The sequence below is a fragment of the Aquila chrysaetos genome, chromosome 22, assembly GCF_900496995.4.
Source record: "Aquila chrysaetos chrysaetos chromosome 22, bAquChr1.4, whole genome shotgun sequence".
Taxonomy (NCBI): Eukaryota; Metazoa; Chordata; class Aves; order Accipitriformes; family Accipitridae; genus Aquila; species Aquila chrysaetos.
The window spans coordinates 2827849-2846881 of record NC_044025.1 but is presented as its reverse complement, the minus strand read 5'-3'; the positions used below and the strand labels follow the sequence as shown (position 1 = coordinate 2846881).

The 19033-nt window shown below is 52.6% G+C and overlaps 1 protein-coding gene across 2 annotated transcripts in view; it reads right to left on the bottom strand.

Annotated features, from left to right (window-relative positions):
* Nucleotides 1-14289, bottom strand: part of ETF1 (eukaryotic translation termination factor 1) — a 28647-nt gene extending 14358 nt beyond the window's left edge. Inside the window, exons 1-2 of one of the 2 annotated variants that reach the window (XM_029998158.2) lie at nucleotides 14159-14289; nucleotides 13929-14064 (exon numbers count right to left, since the gene is read on the bottom strand). In XM_029998158.2, coding sequence (XP_029854018.1) covers nucleotides 13929-14014 — 86 coding nt within the window. In that variant the 5' untranslated portion in view covers nucleotides 14015-14064; nucleotides 14159-14289. Of the gene's footprint in view, nucleotides 1-6431; nucleotides 6451-13928; nucleotides 14065-14158 lie in introns of those variants that run through there. The other variant, XM_029998159.2, reaches the window with a different exon arrangement.
* Between the last annotated feature and the right edge of the window lie 4744 nt (nucleotides 14290-19033).

The following is a 19033-nucleotide window of genomic DNA, read 5'->3' as shown; positions in this document are numbered from 1 at the left end:
AAGGAGCTTTGAGCCATGCTGACAGCTATCAGACTTCCAGGTCACACCAGCCAAGAATACTCCATATACCACTCAATTAAAGCCGTTAGCTACCCCAGTGAATGGCACAAGCCTTAGGGAAGATATAATGGCCTATCATTCCCAGCAGGCTCCTTTGAGTAAGAGGCTGATCAGAATGAAAGCAACTCTTCCCGAATTTTCTGAAAGTAGCACTCTTGAGGCAAGCTCACGCAGTTCATTTCTTCCTCTGAAAGAAGAGATTCTCAGGCTTCCCAGAGATTAGAAAGCTCTGCAGATCACAACTAACTTGCTGCACAAACTAAGGGCATCCCGACATGGCAGGTGGGAGATGTGACCGTTATGCCCCTTGGGCACTCCATGGCTCTCCTGCTACGAAGAGATTTCATGCAATTTTTCCTGTATTGAGGACAGAGGGGAAAGAGCAGACAGCAAGCTAGGGGAGCGGGCAGGAATAGCAAAAGGAAGACCAGGTGTGCCCTCCCAAGACCAATTCTTCAGTAAAAAAGCACTTCTAAAGCTACCTTCAGTTTTCAAATGCAAGACACCCCTCAAATCCCAGCCCCTGGCCTCATGTTATGTTCCACCGCCCCAGAAACACCGGCATTAGCAGAGCCGCTGGCCAGAGCGCAGCTCCGCGTACTGTGAGCTGGCTGGATAGTGCCAAACCCGCACCTTGAAAGGGCCACCGTAACTGGTGACTGTGTTATACACAGCATCTTATCTATAAGGCAGTCACGTGTGTCAGTCAAATCACTGTTCCTTAGCAACACCCTGCCCAAAGCACCCTACCTGAGGTAATACAGTGGACTTCACAAGCCATCGTGATTTATTACCGCAAACAAATAAATGAAATGGGTCTCTTAGATGATGTGTTCTCCCTCATTTAAGTCTCAAACTAGTTTAACACAGCACAGTACTGTGCTTAGTCCAACCCTTCAGCAAATTCCACCCTGGTTTTATACCCAAAAGCACCTTCCATTACCAACATCAAGTGCATTTCTTGGGTTTGACATGTTTTCGCCACTATTTACACAGCCGAAGCTATTTCAGGCACTAACCGACTCCTGCGGAATCCAGCAAAATAGGAGGCACGCAGCTTGCCGCGGGCAGCCAGAGCACCTCACGGCATCCCAGGCTGCTGGAGCCTGGAGCACACGAGTCAGCCGGCTTGTCACCCTGTGTCCCCGGGCACCCAGAACCCCAAGGGCGGGCAACCCCTGCCAGCATGCTGCTGCTGCCGCCTGCTGGGTACAGCTAATCCACCCAAGTAGTTCATTAGGCAGCCAGCTAATTGAAGGTAACAGCCAGCACCCCCTGCTCATCTCCCTCTTCCTTAAACAAGCACAGTCAGGGTCTGATCACTAAATTAGATCATGCCCCAGAGAGGTTGAGACCAGCAAGACACCAGCTGAAGCAGATCTGCACACAAGTGACCAGGATGGCTGCAGAACTCCCTCACACACCACTAAGACCTTGTTATCCTACCACAGAAGAGCAGTTTTCCCCTCTCAAAGAAAGTTTGTACCTGTATGCGACCTTACCACAGGATGGCAAGGTCTAAAAATACCTGTGGCTGCATCTGCTAAACTGACCACGATAAGACAAAATGTAGCTAAGAGTTTCTAAGCAAGCTGCTGTTCAAAAACACTTAGAAAAAAATAGGTTATTCTGCACAGTAATACAATTTCCAGGTTTCCTATTGGTCTTTGCAGCCACTGTGCCCGAACAGGACAACAGGTAGCTCTGCAAAATCGCACACCTCCTCCACAGCTGCTAGATGAACTGCGCACCAGATTCTTGAGTACATTTCTTCTGGGAAGGAGGTAGGGGAAATCATGCTGACTAGGACCTCCTGAAAGGGGCCTTTCCAAACAGCAGACCTCTAAAACCAACAGGCTCTGCTGCACATGAAGCACATGGGACATTTGCTGCCTGGCAGGCTGCTGCCAACCACAAATCCCCTAGTGAGCACGCTGCCAGACAGAACTTCATTACAGAATTGTTACAGTGAACAATTAAGTAATCAATCCAGATTAAGGGCAGTGCTCACACTGGCAGCTCGGGATCGAACGTGCACTGAGCTGGTTCTTCCCTGTATTATCCCCAGTGTTCCTGCAGGAAGGATGGACCCGAAGCACTCCAGATTATATTCTGCTCAGCAGGATCCCGATTGCAAAATGCAGCGTGGCTAAGCGGTTTCCCCCCCAGTTTTAGTGCACCCAAGACAAATTATACGAGATCAGCTGGAAGGTAATGCTTTCAGACTGAACTGAGCCAGTAAGTTTTAAGCAGCTAGACAGTTGCTGTCCCTATTCTGGGCTAAGGAGTGCCTGCACGGCAGCCAAATAGCTGCCATTGTAATGCAAGTACGTGCATCGAGACCCGAAACGCTTAGAGATGTTTGCTTTGTAAGAAACTGGCATCCCGGACCAGTGCCACCAGCATCCTGGACCAGTGCCACTGCACAAGGGACTGGAGAGGAGAAAACAATTAAGAGCATTAAGGGCACCTGTCCGCACACTACAAAGAAACAAGGGGACAATTAAGTGCCAACCTCTGGAAAGGTAGAAACACTTCACTGTCTGGGTACTATGGTTACTACTCACACTATGCCAGCCCTGCCAGTAATTGGCAATTAGCTCAGATTTAGCATGGCCTGGAAGGTACCAGCATTAGGTATCTCTAGGATAGAAGATGATGATCAGGGCTCCAACTTTGCTCCTAAACCACTGCAGGTGGGCTCCAACCTTACTCCTACAACCTGCCAGAGAGCTGTTTTGGGGAAAGAGGGAAGCAGAAACAAACACATTTTGCTCTCTCAAGACAGCAAGTTCTTTAGAAAACTGAGGTTTGTGGATAGGACAGCCTGTTCTATTATTAAAACTTCAGTGTTACTACAGTTTGAATTTCAGACAACTGTACCACAAAACAGCTTTCCCAGTCACAGAGGGGCCTAAAAGCAAACGTTAACAAGTTATCACAGTGAGCGGCAGTATGTGTGGTGCTGAATCATTGCTAACCTAGCCCCAAAAAGCTGAAGGGAAAAGTTTTGCCAATATTCCCGCAAGCAGGTACTACAACATCCAAGCAGCTTGTTTTTCCTGCACTGCCTAAGAGGCATCATCCAACAGCATCTCACCGTGCCTGATGACAGCTGTGGTATTGCAGACCAGGAAGAGAACCGTTGAGTTCTTTCCAGAAGCAAGAGCAGGGATTTCACAGAAGACACTTACACCAGCTGGATTGCTGTGCGAGTCCCAAGCCACGTTTGGCACCAGGAGCGGTGCCCACTGTGTACGCGTTTTACGGTTCAGCATGAGGAAGCCACCACAACAGAAGGCAAGTGCACAAAGCGAGCAGTGTATCATATTTGAAATAAGCTGCCAAGTATACCCCATGGACAGTTTTCATTACAGCTGGCAGTTGAGCCTCCTGTTCTGGGTGGCCATCTTCATCGACAGGGATTCGGTTTCTGCTCTTTCAAAGCCCATCAGAAGGACAGCCGAGCAGATCCTTAGACGTGCAGCTTTCAGCTGAAACTAGAAACCGGTCTAGTAGTTTTCTAAAAGACTCCTACCATCATACACCATGTTATGTCAGTAAAATGGCTACCTGCATGGTCGCATACCACAAGAAAACCAAACCAGCAAGCATCAACGGTAGCCACCCTTGACTTGGCAGACAAGAGCAATCCCAACCAGAAGTCTGAGGAGGAACAGTCACTCAACCTGTCTCCTGGAATTTGGGATATGCGCTGGCAAGAGAGAGCATTAATTTAACAGACTTGCTATATAAATAGCAGTTACTGGACTACCCTGTGGTATCAGAGGAGACTTGACAAACAGCAGCTCAGCTGTAGTTGTTCCACAGTGAAACATTTTACACTAATAGCACACTGTGTAACGTGGAGATACGGAGGCAAGGAAGGTCAGTCATTCTCTATGACTCAAAATGAGCTTATTCTTACAGAGCACTATCTTCATGAGCACCTTGCTTTCCCCAGGAACCAAGGGCAGCAGGAGGCCGGTATGTGACCGCCAGAGACTGGCAGGACCGTGGAGCAAACAGCTTTCAGATAATCTGATCTTAACCACATACCACAGCTAGGAAGCTTTCTATGAAGTAACTGTTGCCACATACTGCTTCAAGCGATGTTACCTTCCCAGGGTAACATCTGTTGGTCTCCATCCAAGAGGACTGCGGAATACTGGGCAGACATCACACGCGCCGAGGAGCCCAAGCTGCCTGGACAGCCAAGACTACTGAAGTTACACAATGGCTAGACCAGTTCCATCACTGAGACATCCACAGCCAGCTGCAAGATAGATGCCAGCAATATCTATGTAATCCAAGGCAGAACCGCACCAGGCACATACCACAGGTCTAAGAGAAGAAAGCTACTTCTGAACAAATATCCACACAGCGCTGCAGGCGCATGATACTTCAGCAAAGGACTAAGTTGAGAGCACAGTCCACACAAGCAGTGATGTAAGTAAAGAATATTTCAGGGTTTTTTTGATTCTGTATCTGAGCAGAGATGTTGAATGAAGTACTATAAAAAGTAAGTGTCCTTTGGTATAGGCAAGTACAAAATTGCTGGTTTGGGTTCTCTTACAAAACACAGGCCATTAGACACTCCCTGTTCATACAAGCCCTGTATGCAACAGCGTTGACCTTGCCGTAGGGAAGTTCCACGCGTTTGCTCTTACAGCTTATGAATTATGGCTGTGAAGTACATAAACAGGTCATAGCTGTGCCCTTTAAAGAATTAATGTCTTTTAATAAGAGAAAGCCTCCATCAAATAGGAAGTGGCTCAAGTCCACTTGAGATGCCAAACCTAGAGAGACAACAGCAGATGCAAAAGCTACATAACTTTTCCCAGAAATCCTGTCAGCCTGCTACAAAAGAGCAGAGACAAGAGTCTAGGATCCCTTCAGCACTTCAGAGGCAAGGTCATCTGGAAGCTTACCCAAAGACTGCATTGCCTGTGAGAACATCGGTTGAACACTTTGCAACTAACACAGCCAACATGCCTCAATCTAATTGCTGCTTGAGAAGCAACAGCTTTTTGTGATGTCTCCATCAGAAATAGATGAAATCCCACTCCCTGTTCAGATGATGGGCTCAAAGCACAGCTCGAGCAGGAGGCAAATGCTGCATGGATACCTAGACAGAGCACACAACGCTGGTCAGCTGACAATGGGACATACCATTAGCTCCTTTGAAGTTTAATATAAAGTTGAGCTGAAAGCCATGCTGTTGGCAGTACTTTTTACAGCATCATTTCAGCAAGAACCTCACAACCCCCACCTCGGAGGCATTCTGCATTTCGCCACAGCATACACCAGAACTCTGGATCATCTACCAAAAGGTGACATCAACACAAGTTGTTCCTCAAAGGTTTCCAGGTCATCCAAAGACAGGTATGAAGATATGGAAGAGACCAGTTCCCAAGGAAAAATAAGGCAGCAATGACCTCTCTGGGTCAAATGCCACCTCAGAAGCACAGAAAAAGCACAAGATGGGGGCAGGGTGGATATGAGGGGAGGATCGCAGAGCCAGGAGACCAAGTTACTCTTTCCTCAAGAGTACTTTTCAGATTACGCATTAACTGGAGAAAGCGAGCCCCCCTCCCCTGAGTTGAAGAAACACTCCAATAGCTAATTCCCCTGTCAGTCGCTGAATGCCACCTCTACCCTGGACAAAGGAAAATCACTTAGCTGCACAGCATGAGACCATGCAGCTATTGCCACCGTGGCTCACACAATGCCAAGCTCTCAAGCTGTAGTTCTGTCCCAGAGCCCTAGACAGGAATCTTGTATATCAGCTTCCTGTAATGCTGGCAGATGTTATAGAAAAATTACTGGTTACTTCGTGCAACGAGAAACAGCTTGAACATGGGCATTAAGACTGTCCTGAAAAGGCATTCTGCCCTCTTACCCTAACCCACTGACCTTCTCAAAGAGGAAAAGCCCCCAGATGCCAAGCAAGCTTACCAAGTGCAAGCTAGGGAGCTAAGCACCAAGCCAGAACCCACCCTGGAAAAAGAGAAGTGAGCCTGCTTTCCTCAGTGCCCCCCCTGCTTCAGCAGCAAGGGATAGCTTCCCACAGGGAGGCAGCAAATGGCTGCTTCAGCAAAGCAGCAGAGGCAAGACTGGCTAGTGTCTCACCAAGGGTCAGGCAAGGTAGTGCTTTCCCCCCCTCAGCAGTCACTGGCCTGCTGCCAGGATCTGCCTCCTGAGCTCAGCATGCATCACTCCCCAGGGACAGAAAGGAGGTGAAAGAAGAATCAGGTCATAGACCTCTATTCCTCCACACAGCAGAGAATTTGGCCAGGTATCACGTGTCCGAAGGCTGCACAGGTAGCAGGTAACAGTCAGCCCTTGCCCATTGGTCCAGCATGCGCCACCTGCACAGAGGTCAACGTAAGCAGCTCCATCCTCCGAGCTTCCTCCCATCCCCAGCTGGAGCCAGGGAACCACCAGCACCCGGTTCCCGAGTCAGGTCTGCAGCTCCAGGAGCAGGCCCTGACTTCATCCCATATTTCTGAAGAGCATTGAATCAGCACAAGTGGATACTGCACACCCCACAGGGAAGGTGAATCAATGCCACTCTGAAATCCTTGGATCAAAGGCAACACATCACAAAACATAATTGCGTAGGCATGTTTTGAATAGGCCTTATTGGCTGCATCTGACCTCATGCAGAAAGCCCGGATGCCCAATTACTGGTAAGTGGAACAGACATTTCTGCACTTCAGACATTTGTGACTCACTGGGAGGCTCGGTTTTGCCACAGCTCCCCTACTCTCCCTCCTCCCTCTCCAATTATTAATGCTCCAAGTTTAAAAGACTTGTTGCATTACGCTAATGGGCCAGTTGGGTACAAGATGTACACCGAGGAACTGAAGCAACAAATCCAGATTTGCTTGTTAAGATGTTAATGCCTCAGAGCTACATGGGAATAGGGAGCTAACAGGGGGAAAAAGAAATCCAGTTGCCACAGAGCCAAAAAAGCCTGTCCTCTTTTGAGGTGCTCATTTCCATCTTTTACCACGTTGTTTGTCTTCAGCAGTCAGGGGCTCATTCATTAGCTCTATGTCAATGATGATCTGTGTATGAATCACACTGTTCACTAATGATTCACGCAGTTGTAAAAAAAGGGTATCAGGCTGCTGAACTACCAAGGGCTATAAAACACTCACTGGAGTTCTTGTCTGACACGTAACCGTTCTCCCAGATCAGGTCATTTTCTGCCACTTGCTAGCGCATACTCTCAAAACAGCACTTCCTAACTGTTGCTATAATTCAAAAGGAACAGGTAGAGCAGGCAAATGAGAAAGCCCGGGAAATGTTTTACAACAGTTAACACAGGCAACCAGCAGGATGTCAACAACCCTTTGGACATTCTCCCCAGGTCCAGCTGCCTTCTCAGCTGCCCTCTCCCTGTGCCAGGTTTCTCAGACCATCCACCCTCCACACCATCAAAACACAATTTCTTAAGAGACACTGCCTTAGTCCCGAGAAGTCTGATCAGCCCTGCTCACATGAAATCCATATTCAGCTTCTAATGCCAGCACTACAGAGACCAGCTGCCTGAAGAGACTCGAACAGTCAAAGCAGGAAAACAGCACGTAAGCAGCTGCAGTATGTCCTACGCGATTACCTGCCACAGAGCCCTCAGGTTTCACTTCTGCCCTGGACTACTTCTATTCCAGCCTCTCTGCAAATGTCTCCTCCTCCTCACACTACCAGAAGCAAAAGGCAGTATTAATATTATAGCCTTTACCTCTGTAACAGAAACGTGACCTCCTTCAGAAACTACCCTTAAGACAAGCGGGCTGAGAAAGCACTGCTTCGAGGAAGCAATTCAGCTTAGGTAAGAACTTAAATCATAACCTCTTCCCTAAATACACCACACTTTAATGACAGATCATAAAGCCAAAGCAGAAAACTTCTCGTCAATAAAGATAAATTCCACATGCCGCCCCACAGATGCTACTCTTCCAGTCCTTGCCCCACTCATCTGTCTCACATTCTCCAGCGAGTGAAAGACAGCTGTTTACCCCAAGGCTGGCCCAGCCCTGATTCCAGCAGAAGCAAAAGACTTTAGCAAAGGTAGGTCCACTGGAGACATCACCTTGCTGTGGAGAGATCCTCAAGGCTACACCATGACTGGCACTAGCATGACATATCAGCACTGCAACGTAATTAACACAGCACAAGTTGGAAAGCCAAGTAGTACCTTGCCGCAGCACTGCCCTTCACAGATCGACCAGCGCACCCAGGCCCAGTTCAAGGTCTCCATCATACTCCACGTCCTAAGGTGAAAGCTTCAGCTCTGCAGAAACAGATCCTGTATCAACAGTTAAACTGTTTCCCAGAGCCCAGACCCACGACACAGCCACGACAAACAGATCCCGATAAAGAAGGTAGGGAAGGAGATCTGCTGCCAGCCTGGGAGCAGGGGAGGGAGCCTCTGAACCAACACATCTCCGGCAGCACGGCCAGAAACCAGTCACAGCGATGAAAGACCACACCAAATCCCCCTCCTGATGTATGACATCACTTAAAGACAAGATAGTTATACTGGTACTTGCCTAGACATGGTGGTATTGTTGCAATCACACAAGATACAGTACACAGTGGTGTACTGTATCTTATATGCATATATGGTGCAGTAGAGAAATTCACACTGGAGTTAAGATTAAACTATTCTAGCATATTCAACTATTCAACAGTTATTCCAGCACAGTTGCAACTTTAGTGCAACGAAGCTGTACAGCACCTGCTATCAGCAGAACAAGCCATCTACAGTCAAGTGCTGCAGATGCTCCCAGGAGTGACTGAGCACTTGCGCTGCCTAATTCCGAAGAGAAATACAGCTCACCGATGTGGCACAATATAACCCCAGCACCGCCAGTTTCCCAGCACTTTATTCAAAAGAAATCAGGAACAAGGCAAACCCATACAGGACATCTACTTGCAACTGAGCCCAGTTATTCCCTAAATGCACCCCAGCAGCTAGCGCTGCTGCAGCATTCACAGCTGCAGTGTTAACTCACAAGAAAGCAGGCTTTTCTGTCACTTTTGGAAAGGCCCACCATGCTAACAGGGGAACAGGTCAAGACTATCTTGCTCTCCAGAAGCACCAGGTTGTCCATACAGGTCTCAGCCTTGCCAGCTTCCCTGGTCACAAACGTAGCATCATCCCAGGACACACCAGAACAAGGTGCAGAGATGCACAGCCTACCACCCACCTTCTCCCAAGCAGCCTCCCGTCCCTGTCACACAAAGGTGGGAAGCAGCAGCAGCTCGAGGCTAATTCCAAAGTTGGGCCCTTCCATCAGGACCAGCAAGGCTCCAGATGGACTGCAGGAGATCCCAGCTGCAAACAATGCCTTCTGTAACACAAGCTGGGCAAATAATGTATGTCTAAGCAACAGGTCAGCTTTTCCACCCTCAAGCCAAACTAGTATATGTTTCATTTTGCAGGAATTCCCACACATTTTCAGGTCTCTGCCCTTCCTGGTGACTTTTCATTTGTCTCACATTTGGTTTCTCCCATGTAGCAGATGGAAGTCTCAACTCAGCAGAATCCAGACCCCAGCAGGAAACAGCATCGCTTTGCTTTCCCATGCCTCTGGAGATACCAAGACTTCCCTTTCTCTAGCCATTTCTCCATTCTCCTACCTTGATACATTTCTTCCAGTTATAACCAGAGTAAGTTGCTTGTTCAGACTTAGTTTCTGCATTTGCTCAGAAGCCTGCATATGCCCTGTTCCCTCCACCTTCCAAAATACTTAATTTGGAAAAATGTTTTTTGACACAGTCTGTTTGTCAGCCTTAGTTGTGCTTGCAGACAGAGCCTTCAAAGACACCATTCTCTTTGCCTCCTCTTTCCCTGTTTCAGTGAAATAACTCATAAGGGCTGCTGCTCTGAACAGAATTCTAGCCCTGCCTTTAAGTTCAAGGCAGGAGAGATGTCTCTAGGGAGCAGGTTCCTAAAAGTTTTACCATTATAATGCAGCTCCACACCCTGCATCAGCACCTGCTGCACTCTCACTCGGGGTCAGAAAGTCCATCTGGCCAGCAGAGGTGTTAGTAAACCGTTTCTGAGCAGAGACATTTGCAGGAAGGAAGCAAGCAAGCCCTCATTTCTAAGACTTTGAGAAGTTTTCCAAACATGATTCAGATGTGACATCTCAGGCCTAAGCCTGCAAGGAGACTGCTAGTTGTTGCTGATACTTGATTTTGCCAAGCATTTACAGCTTAGATTAGCAGAAAAAACTGACCATAGCCCTGCTAACTATTCAGAACTGCAAAGACCAAAGGAACAAAGAGTGATTGTCAGTTTAACACTGACACTGGAAAACTGCATCAAGCAACAGCAGAAAAGCCCCGAGAGAGAGCGCATAAAGGAAAAACATAGTGGCTAATGCCGCTTCTACTTGAGCTGCTGCAACATCCACATGCAAAGACAGGGCTGCAACTTCTAGGGGGGACACAGTCTTTCACCAAGACTCTGTTTTACAAAAACTAACTGTAGACTGAAAGAGATGCTTGATGAAAGTCTGAGCACTCCAAGCTATCAGAGATGAATGACAAGGCTAGACTTCTCACAAGGGCTTAACTTGCTTATCACCAGCCTTTTACCCTCATCTTCTCCTGGCTAGAAAGGTTAATTGCCTGTAGTGCAGAACTCAGGCCCCATGTGCTCTCACTCATACATACTCTGCAGATACCAGCTACTCCACCTTCCCTTCTCACCAAATCAGAAAAATCAACTCATTAACTTTGTACAGTATCAGACAGTTTGCAACACAACTTCGGAAGAGCTAGGAGGAGATAACAGACACTTCTGTTTTAGGAAGCAAGATACAGAGATAAAAGCTCCTTCTACTCCCTGCCAGCAGAGATAGGGTTTGGGGGTTTTAAAAATTATTTTTCATTGTTTTCATTTGCCAGATTCTTGCTATCCAGAGATCAGCGAGAAAGACAGCTTTCCTAAGCACGGCTGGAAAAATAACACAGGACATTCTTGCTAGGATGTTACCTTAAAGTTTGAGAAGCAGTCTTACCCTCACTGGCCTCCAGCTGATCAGCTTCTGGTACAGCTGAAGCTCTCATCTTCTCCCTTAGTTTTCTGACCAAATACTGCCACTTACCTCGTCTATCCCAGACACAATAAAAGCATTGCCTTGCTCTTATGCTCACTTAAGATTTTGATAACATTCTTCAGATTTCACTGAGATTTCACCAAAATATCTGGGTAACAGCAGAGCTGCCCCAACCACCACATGCGAATTGAACATCTAGCTCCAGCTTCCTCCATTTCCCGTCCCTTTGATCCACTGCAGGAACAACCAGCACATGAAACTGGGACACTGCTGCTGGGTCACTATTAGGAGCACATGAGTAAGGGAAGGTGGAGACGCCAAGGAGTCCCTGGCCCTCCACATCACCCTATTTAAAGGCTTTGCCCCCTAATCCACCCCAGAACAGGTCTTCCTACTTCGCAGGAAGAGGAAGCGACTCTCCCAAAGGCCGGAAAAGCCTGTTTCACTGCCTCACACCTCTTGTGCCGGGGAGCCTAATGCTTCTGGTGGCAAAAGTTGCAGCATCTCTTCTTCTTACTGGGCCCAAGCAGACTAGGATAATTTTAGCTAGGACTCCCTGGAAGCACGACACACATTTACACATAACCAGCATAACCTTGCTTATAGCAAGGATTGCTAGCATCAGCAGCCTTCGTCAGGTGGCGGTTTAGCAGCTAGCACACATATCAAATTAAGGAACAGCAGTATCATGACATCTAGGAGATATGCTGGATCCAGAGGGCTCAGCTAAACCTCCTACACGCATTTTATTGCGCTTGCAGCATCTTTGCCATGAAGTAGAGATGTGCCAGGTATCACTGATGGGGAAGAGGGGAGATACCCGGGCTGTGGCCCCAAGAAGCTGACACCCCTAACAGCCCCTAACCGCTCCAAGCTAGCCCTTCAGCCTCGCCTCTCCCAGGAGCCCTCCAATACCAGTTTTAATCTTGTTCTCTGCAACATTCCTCTATTCCAAACAACACGAGTGCTGCCGCTAAAGGTAGACGTGCTTATGCTACCACATTTTGAATCAGGGGGAGCGAAAATGCTAACTGTACATTTCCAAAACACAGCCCAGCCTCCCTCAGCGCTGTTACAGGGACCGATAGCTGTTTTTCACAAGCTGCAACGGATGCCCGTAGCTCCCCAAGCCCTTTCAACTTCACGGCAGAAGTCATTTACACGCTCCCGTGCTTGCTGGGACCTCCCCGTGAGTACAAGGCATGCTGTCAACACTGTGCGAAGACACAGCTGAATGATCAGCTGCAGCAGTCAAAGTTCACTCTGCTGCAGGGAGGGAAAACCCTCGCTCCCCACTCCCTTCTCCCACACCCCTATCCCTTGCACAGCTACATCACAAGTCAGATCACAAAAATTTAGGGAGACCTGTGGCTTGGGTTCTTGTCCTCTTTCCCCTCCTGCCTGGGTTAGTTTTCAGCCGAATGATTCCCCATGCCTACTCCACACGCCAGAACAAATGCCAGCACTAAGGAAAGAACAAAACAGCGTCTTGGCTTATGCGAGCTGTCTGAAGGCAACCTGCCTTTTGGGTGGCTGCAGTACGATGCCAGCGCTGCCCCAGCTAGACGACCACGGGTTCAGATGAGCCTACGGAAACCGGAGCCACAAGGCTGGCTAAGGAGTCACCCTTCATTTTTATTTTATTGCGTTGCATACGGAGACACGCACTTTCTTTGCTATTTTACAGCTCCAGTACCAATAGTTCTTACAATTACTCTAACCCGGGTGCCTTCCCGACCCACGCAAGAAGCCACTGCTGAGTTACCCACGGAAACAGGCGCCATGTCACCTTTGGCATGGGGCAAGCTATAAGAACATCCAGCCGATTTTACTTCTGGTGGGGAAAAAAGAAACTGAAGCACAAGGACGATTAAATTTAACACTATCCAAACTTTGGAAGAACGTGCTTTCAGGGAAATGGAGCCCAGCACTTACAGCGGAAGGTGAAAGGGGGAGGAAGACCGAATAAGCGTCGGTAAGAGAAGGAATAAAGTAACTGCTGCCCCCCTGCCCTTACCTTCCTGCCTTCCCCGAGCCGGCTGGTCCCCCGGGAGGAGCCCGGGCCTGCTCGGGGGGCAGAGGAGCCGTCTGCTCCAGCTGGAATCCGCCCTTCCCCGCTGCCAGCTGGCACGGGGCGGCCGGGGGAGCACGGCCTCGGAGCTCGGCAGCCGCCACGGGCCCCGCGCGTCCCCTCTCCTCCGCCGGGCGCGGCGGGGCCGGGACACCCACCTGTGACACCCCCGCAGGGAACTCGTCCGCCCGGGGCCGGGGAGGGCGGCGGAACAGCTGACGAGCCGCCACCCGGCCGAGGCCAGCGGGGAGCTCAGCGGCAGGCGCTGCCCTCTTCCCGTGCGGGAAATACGGTTACGCTTCCTTTCTGCCACTAAGCCTTCCCCGGTGTCCCCGGGGGGGGGGCGCAGGCCCCCCCGCCTTCCCTCCCCGGCCCTATCTGCCGGACCCCGAGCAAATCTGCTTTTCTCTCCGAGCCCGAGGCCCCGAGCGGCCGCGGGCACCCGGCCGCTTCACCACGCGGCGAGACAAAAGGGCACCGGGGGCCCGGGAAGGGGCCGCCGGGCCGGGGCCGCGCCTCGCCCTCCCCGCGGCGGCAGGGCCCGGGCCCCCTCGCTCCGGTTCCCGCTCCGGCCAGGACCACCGCCCCCGCCCCCCTCCCCCCCCCGCCCCGGTAACGCTCCCGGGGCGGGCGACCCCCGCCGGCCGCCGGCCCGCCCCGCGGCCGCCCTCCCGCCGCGGGCCGCCCCCCGGGGCGACGCAGGCCCCGCCGCTCACCCGCGGGCCGCCTCCAGGCTCTTGATGAGCTTCTTGATCTTCCAGATCTCCACGTTGCGGTCGGCAGCGCTGGGATCGTCCGCCATCTTCTCCCTCCTCCTCCTCCTCCTCCTGCTGCGGCGGCGGCTGCGGCGGCCTGCGGCGGCCCGGCGGCACAGACACAGCGGTTAGACCCCGGCCCCGGCCCCGGCCGCGTCCCGTCCCGTCCCCGCCGCCCGCCGCGCCCTCACCTCAGGCCCGGTCCCCCCCCGGCGGCGCGCGGCTGGCGGCGGCGCTGACGTCGGACACCGGCTGCTCGCGCTCCCCCTCTCCGCGCTGCATGTGTTGCAATCGGCTCACATGGGGCCTGTGACATCACTTCCGGGGGACCGGGGCGGGGGGCGGCCGCCCGCCCCTCCCCGCGCGGGAGCGGGGCGCCACGCCATAGGCCGTCAGCCCGCCCGACCCCGCCCCCCCGCCCCCGCCCGCGGCGCTATTGGCCCCTGCTCCGCGCGGGGCCCTATGGGGCGCGTAGTCCGCGGCCCGCCCCGGCCCGGCCGCGGCGCTCGGCGGAGCCGGGGCGGGGCGCAACGGCGGCTCTCGCGAGAGCCGCGCGGCCGGCCGCCGGGCGCGCTTAAAGGGACCGCGCCCGCCGGGCGGGAGGGGAGCGGAGCGGCGCGGCCGGGGGCGGGGTCCCGCCTGTGGCACCCCCGGGCCTGCCCCGACGGGGCCGCCCTGCCCGGGCCCTGCGCCTGGCGCCGGTGTCACCCACCCCCGGGGCGGCTTCACCCCCTGGGCCCCCACCACCACCCACCCCCGCCCCGGGGCCATGTGCCACCTGTTTTACACCGAACGGCACCCTCCGGGACCCCTTCCCCAGCCCCGCAGCCCACCCGGCCGGGGAGCAGAGCGTGGCCCCCTTCCCTGGGCCACCGCCCCCCGCCCCCAGCAGCCGCTTTTGGGGGGGCTGCGGCCACCCCCTCGCAGCGGGTAAAACAAGTAAACGGCTCCGGTGTCGTTTCATCGCCGTGTTTCCAGCTGGTCCCGTTTCGGGCTGTCCCACGAGCAGAACCGGTGGGTGCTCCCTGGGCCGTGGCACTCCCAAACCCGCCGCCCAGCACCTTTGGGGCAAAAAAGGCAGGTTGTGGGTTCGCAAACCTGGACGCCGAGGCTGCGGATAGGGTTTTTCTCCCTCCCGCTGTGCCCCGTCCCTGCCCCGCGGCACGGCCGAAGCCCGCAGCCCGGTCATCAACGTGTGGAGGAAGCCAAGCTGGGCAGGAGGCACCAGGAAAGGGGATGGGGGACGTGGAAGCGTTTTATGGAGCCACAGGCTTATCTCACATTTCTCCTTTCCCTGGAAACGTCACCTTTCCGCTGTCCTTATCGCTGCCGGGGACGGCTGAGGGCAAGGGCAACGCGTGACGCCTGCAGAGCCTCGGCCGAGCTCGGCCGTGTGCTCAGGGTGCTGCTCTGAGGGTGACAACGAAACGGCGAATGTCCAGAGAAGGGCAGCGAGACTGGCCGGAGGTTTAGGAGAGGCTGGGGAGATGGTGCCCCGAGAGCCCAGGGTGGGGGTGGCAGTGGCCGGCTGGGGGAACCGTGCCCCCGCAGCCCCGTCCTGCGCGGTGTCTGTCTGAGCACACGTCCAAGAGCTGCATCTAAACGCATCCACAGTCTCGGTGTCCAGGTTTGCAAACCCACAACCTGCCTTTTTTGCCCCAAAGGTGCCAGGCGGCGGGTTTGGGAGTGCCACGGCCCAGGGAGCACCTGCCTGTTCTGTTTGTGGGACAGCCCAAAACGGGACCAGCTGGAAACACGGTGATGAAATGACACTGAAGGCATTTACTTGTTTCTTTTATTCGGTGGTAGCAGGGAGGCTGCTCCCCTGTTGCCCCCCCCCGCCGAGGTGATGCTCTCCCGGTGATGCTGAGCAGGCACCAACAGCTGGATGCTGGGGGGTTTGTGGCCACGGTGTCTCTCCAGCCCCCATCTGCCTCCCTGGGACATCCCAGCTCCGGTGTTTGCCATCAGCCTGGTCAACAGCCTTGCCCTGCCCGGGGGCAGCCTGGCCTCTGCGCTGTGCTGCGCCGTGGGGGGATCGTGCTCCCAGGACGGCAAGCGCTGCCGTAGCCCGAGCCCGCTGCAGCCTCCTCTTCCTCCTGCGCTGCTGCCTCTCGGCTCCCGGGCCAGCGTGGCCCCCTGCCCGGTAAAGCAGCACCGAAGCCCTGCCGGGAGCTGGGCACAGCTGGGCAGCACGGTCACCTGGGCAGAGACTGGTCTGGGACTCAGCCTGAAGCTGGGTTTTTCTAGTGACAGGGTCATGCCGGGGAGACGCTGTGAATCTCTGAACTACCTGGTTGGATTTAAAGTCCTGTTTCTCTTGGGCTGAGCAAGTAACAATTTCAACCCTTAGAGGTATTTTTTTCCACATGCATCTGGTCCCACACAGCCCTTTATAATCCTCCTCAGAACAGTAAGACAGTGGATTATGCCTGGCTTTAGGAGATGATCTGCTGAGATGGAAGTTTCTGGGCTTGATATGACAGGGACAGTGCAAACACTGTAAAACAAGTTGCAAAACAAGTGCAAGTGGACAACAACTTACCCCGTGCTTTCCTGGCAATCCTGCCCTTCCAATTCAATCCAGGCACTCGACTCCAAAAAGTGCCCACTGAGCATCCCAGTTACCGCCTCCCAGCCCGATGCACACACTTTGCTGTGGCAGGTTCTGCTCCAGCCTTCCCGACGCGACAGACGCCGCTGTCAGTTCCCCCCGCAGCTCTCCCGCCGGCTGGCTGACACAGATGCCGAGCAGCGCCTGTCTCCGACAGCCGGCACAGCTCCGCCGAACGCGGAGGGAGCCGAGAGCAGCGACGGGGGCAGAGCCACTGAATCAGGGACCGCTTTTTCAATACACTGCTGCGCTATTTAGAGAGGAGTTTTAAAAAGGAGCCGTGCCTTCACAGCGTGCTGCCAGACACTGTCTTGTGGAGAAGGGGGAGAGACTCCATTTCACTTTCCCCCCGTGCAGTACTGCAATCCCCAGGGAAGCCGAGCATCTCCCGCCTGTACAGGCAACACAGCAGGTCGCTGTCCTCACCAGCCATGCTCCCCAAACATGGCACGCTGCGGCTGTCCTGAGCTGGGGAAAAATGCTTTTAAGAAAGGAAAAGAAGCCACTGGAGGCAAGCGGAGATACCCTGCACCTGACTGAAATCTCAGCCTTCCCTCCCCTATTAAAGTCAGGCAGGAGCTGTGACACTGGAATCTACTATCCCAGTCCTCTTTGTTACTGAATGTTATTATTTTAAGGCAGCCTGACTTACTGAGCCCAAGGAGGCCGTGCCTTGCACCGACCTGCTCCCACGCACAGACGACACCATGAGAGAATGCATGCAGGCAGAGGAACACAGCACAAACATTGCTCGGTCGCCTTTTTCCCCCAAAGAACACGTGCAAAACTTTTCTTAGTTACTGTCATACACAGACCAGTAATTTATTCCAGAGCTGCAGCACTGCTGGCGCTACAGGCTTCCTGAGTATCAGCCTACTTGGAAAATGACAGCAGGCAATGAAGCCCAAACACCCTTTCTCCCAGTGCTGACAGATACCTTCCCAGCAGCAGGATGGCAGCGGTTAACTCCTCAGGACAGGAGTCGCTCCTCTTCACAAGAGGTAACAGCCCAGTTGCTGCATGTCCTGCCTTCCTGGCAGTTTTTCACAGCAAGAAACTGTTCACAGCACGACACACATCACCCTATTTCACTTTTCCCTCCCCAATTCAATCATTTAGCTTCTAAAGGAGGAGCTAAGAACAGCACATTAAAAAGTAAAGAACATCTATGAAAGATGTATTTAAAATGTAACAGGGAAAATAATTCATTGAATAAGTAAAGGCCAACCCCCATCAGTGATTCAGGACCCTGGAGGCTGTGCAATGACGATCCATCACCTTTGCCCTGACGGCCACTACAAGCCCAGAACAGAGGTAAGAGTGTGCAAGCAGCAGCCCCCGCAGGCAGCAGCCCTGTCCTGGGCTGCCCCCAGCTCTGCTGAAGGAACATCTGGCTGCAGTTTCAGGGAGGCAGCAGGAAAAGCTTCCACAGAGGATGGGTTTTAAACTATTTTACTTAAGGACATTTCCTTTCAGCATGTGAAATGCCCAACTCGCTTTGCTGGAGAATTCCTTCTCTTTTTCAGACTGTAGTTTTATACAGGGGGTTACTTTTGACAGAAGCAGCATCAGGGGGAAATTTCAGGACAGAAGTCACCTGTAATCGAGTTTTGTAAATGAGGTTATTCTCCCAGGTGCTCCCCGCCATTACAAAACCCCACATACAGAACAGGAGCAGGGTTACACCGCAACAGAATGAAGCACATCGCTTCACATGTAAGACACACAGAGAGTTGCAAGCCTAGGTGGCACAAACAGCTCTTGGGAGCAGCAGTTGCTGTGAACATGCACGTCCTTAGCCACACATTCCTCAAAACTTCCAGGAAACCATGCTGGTCCCATGATCTAAGCACACCTCAGCCTGTCATTACCTGCCTGTGACAAATAAAGCCCTGCCAGTTAAAAAACAAACAAACAAAAAAAACAGGACCCAGACCCACGCACAATCAATTTGTTTGTGTCACTCAACATCCGTGGAAGACCTCTACATTCACAAAACCAGCCAGACAAAAGCCCCACAAGCTGGCATGCTGCACCATACTCTGCTATCCTCCCCATAACAGTTAGGATCCCTAGACCCCACTAACTCCCCTGGTGAAAGCCAAGCACTGAATTTTGGGTTGGAACTCCTCCCTCCACCTGAAGTCAGGCAGCTTAACACTCCAAATTGCTGTTAAGACCCCCCTGCACGCCTGCCTCCCTCCCCATGGCACACCAAGCGTGCCACAGGCTGGGCACCTAAGGCACTGCCGCTCATCTCCTATGGCTGCACCAGGCCCCTTCCTCACCTTCTTGTACGCCCAGGCCCAAACGGTTCAAGCTCCCTCTCACTTTACAGTTAGGTCACTCCCTAGTTTTTTCCCCCTCCTTCTGTCCACTTCAATGGGCTAGGCTGATTTACTCAAAAGTGAAGCTGCTCACAGTCCTTCTTGCTAGGACTGCTGGGGAGAGG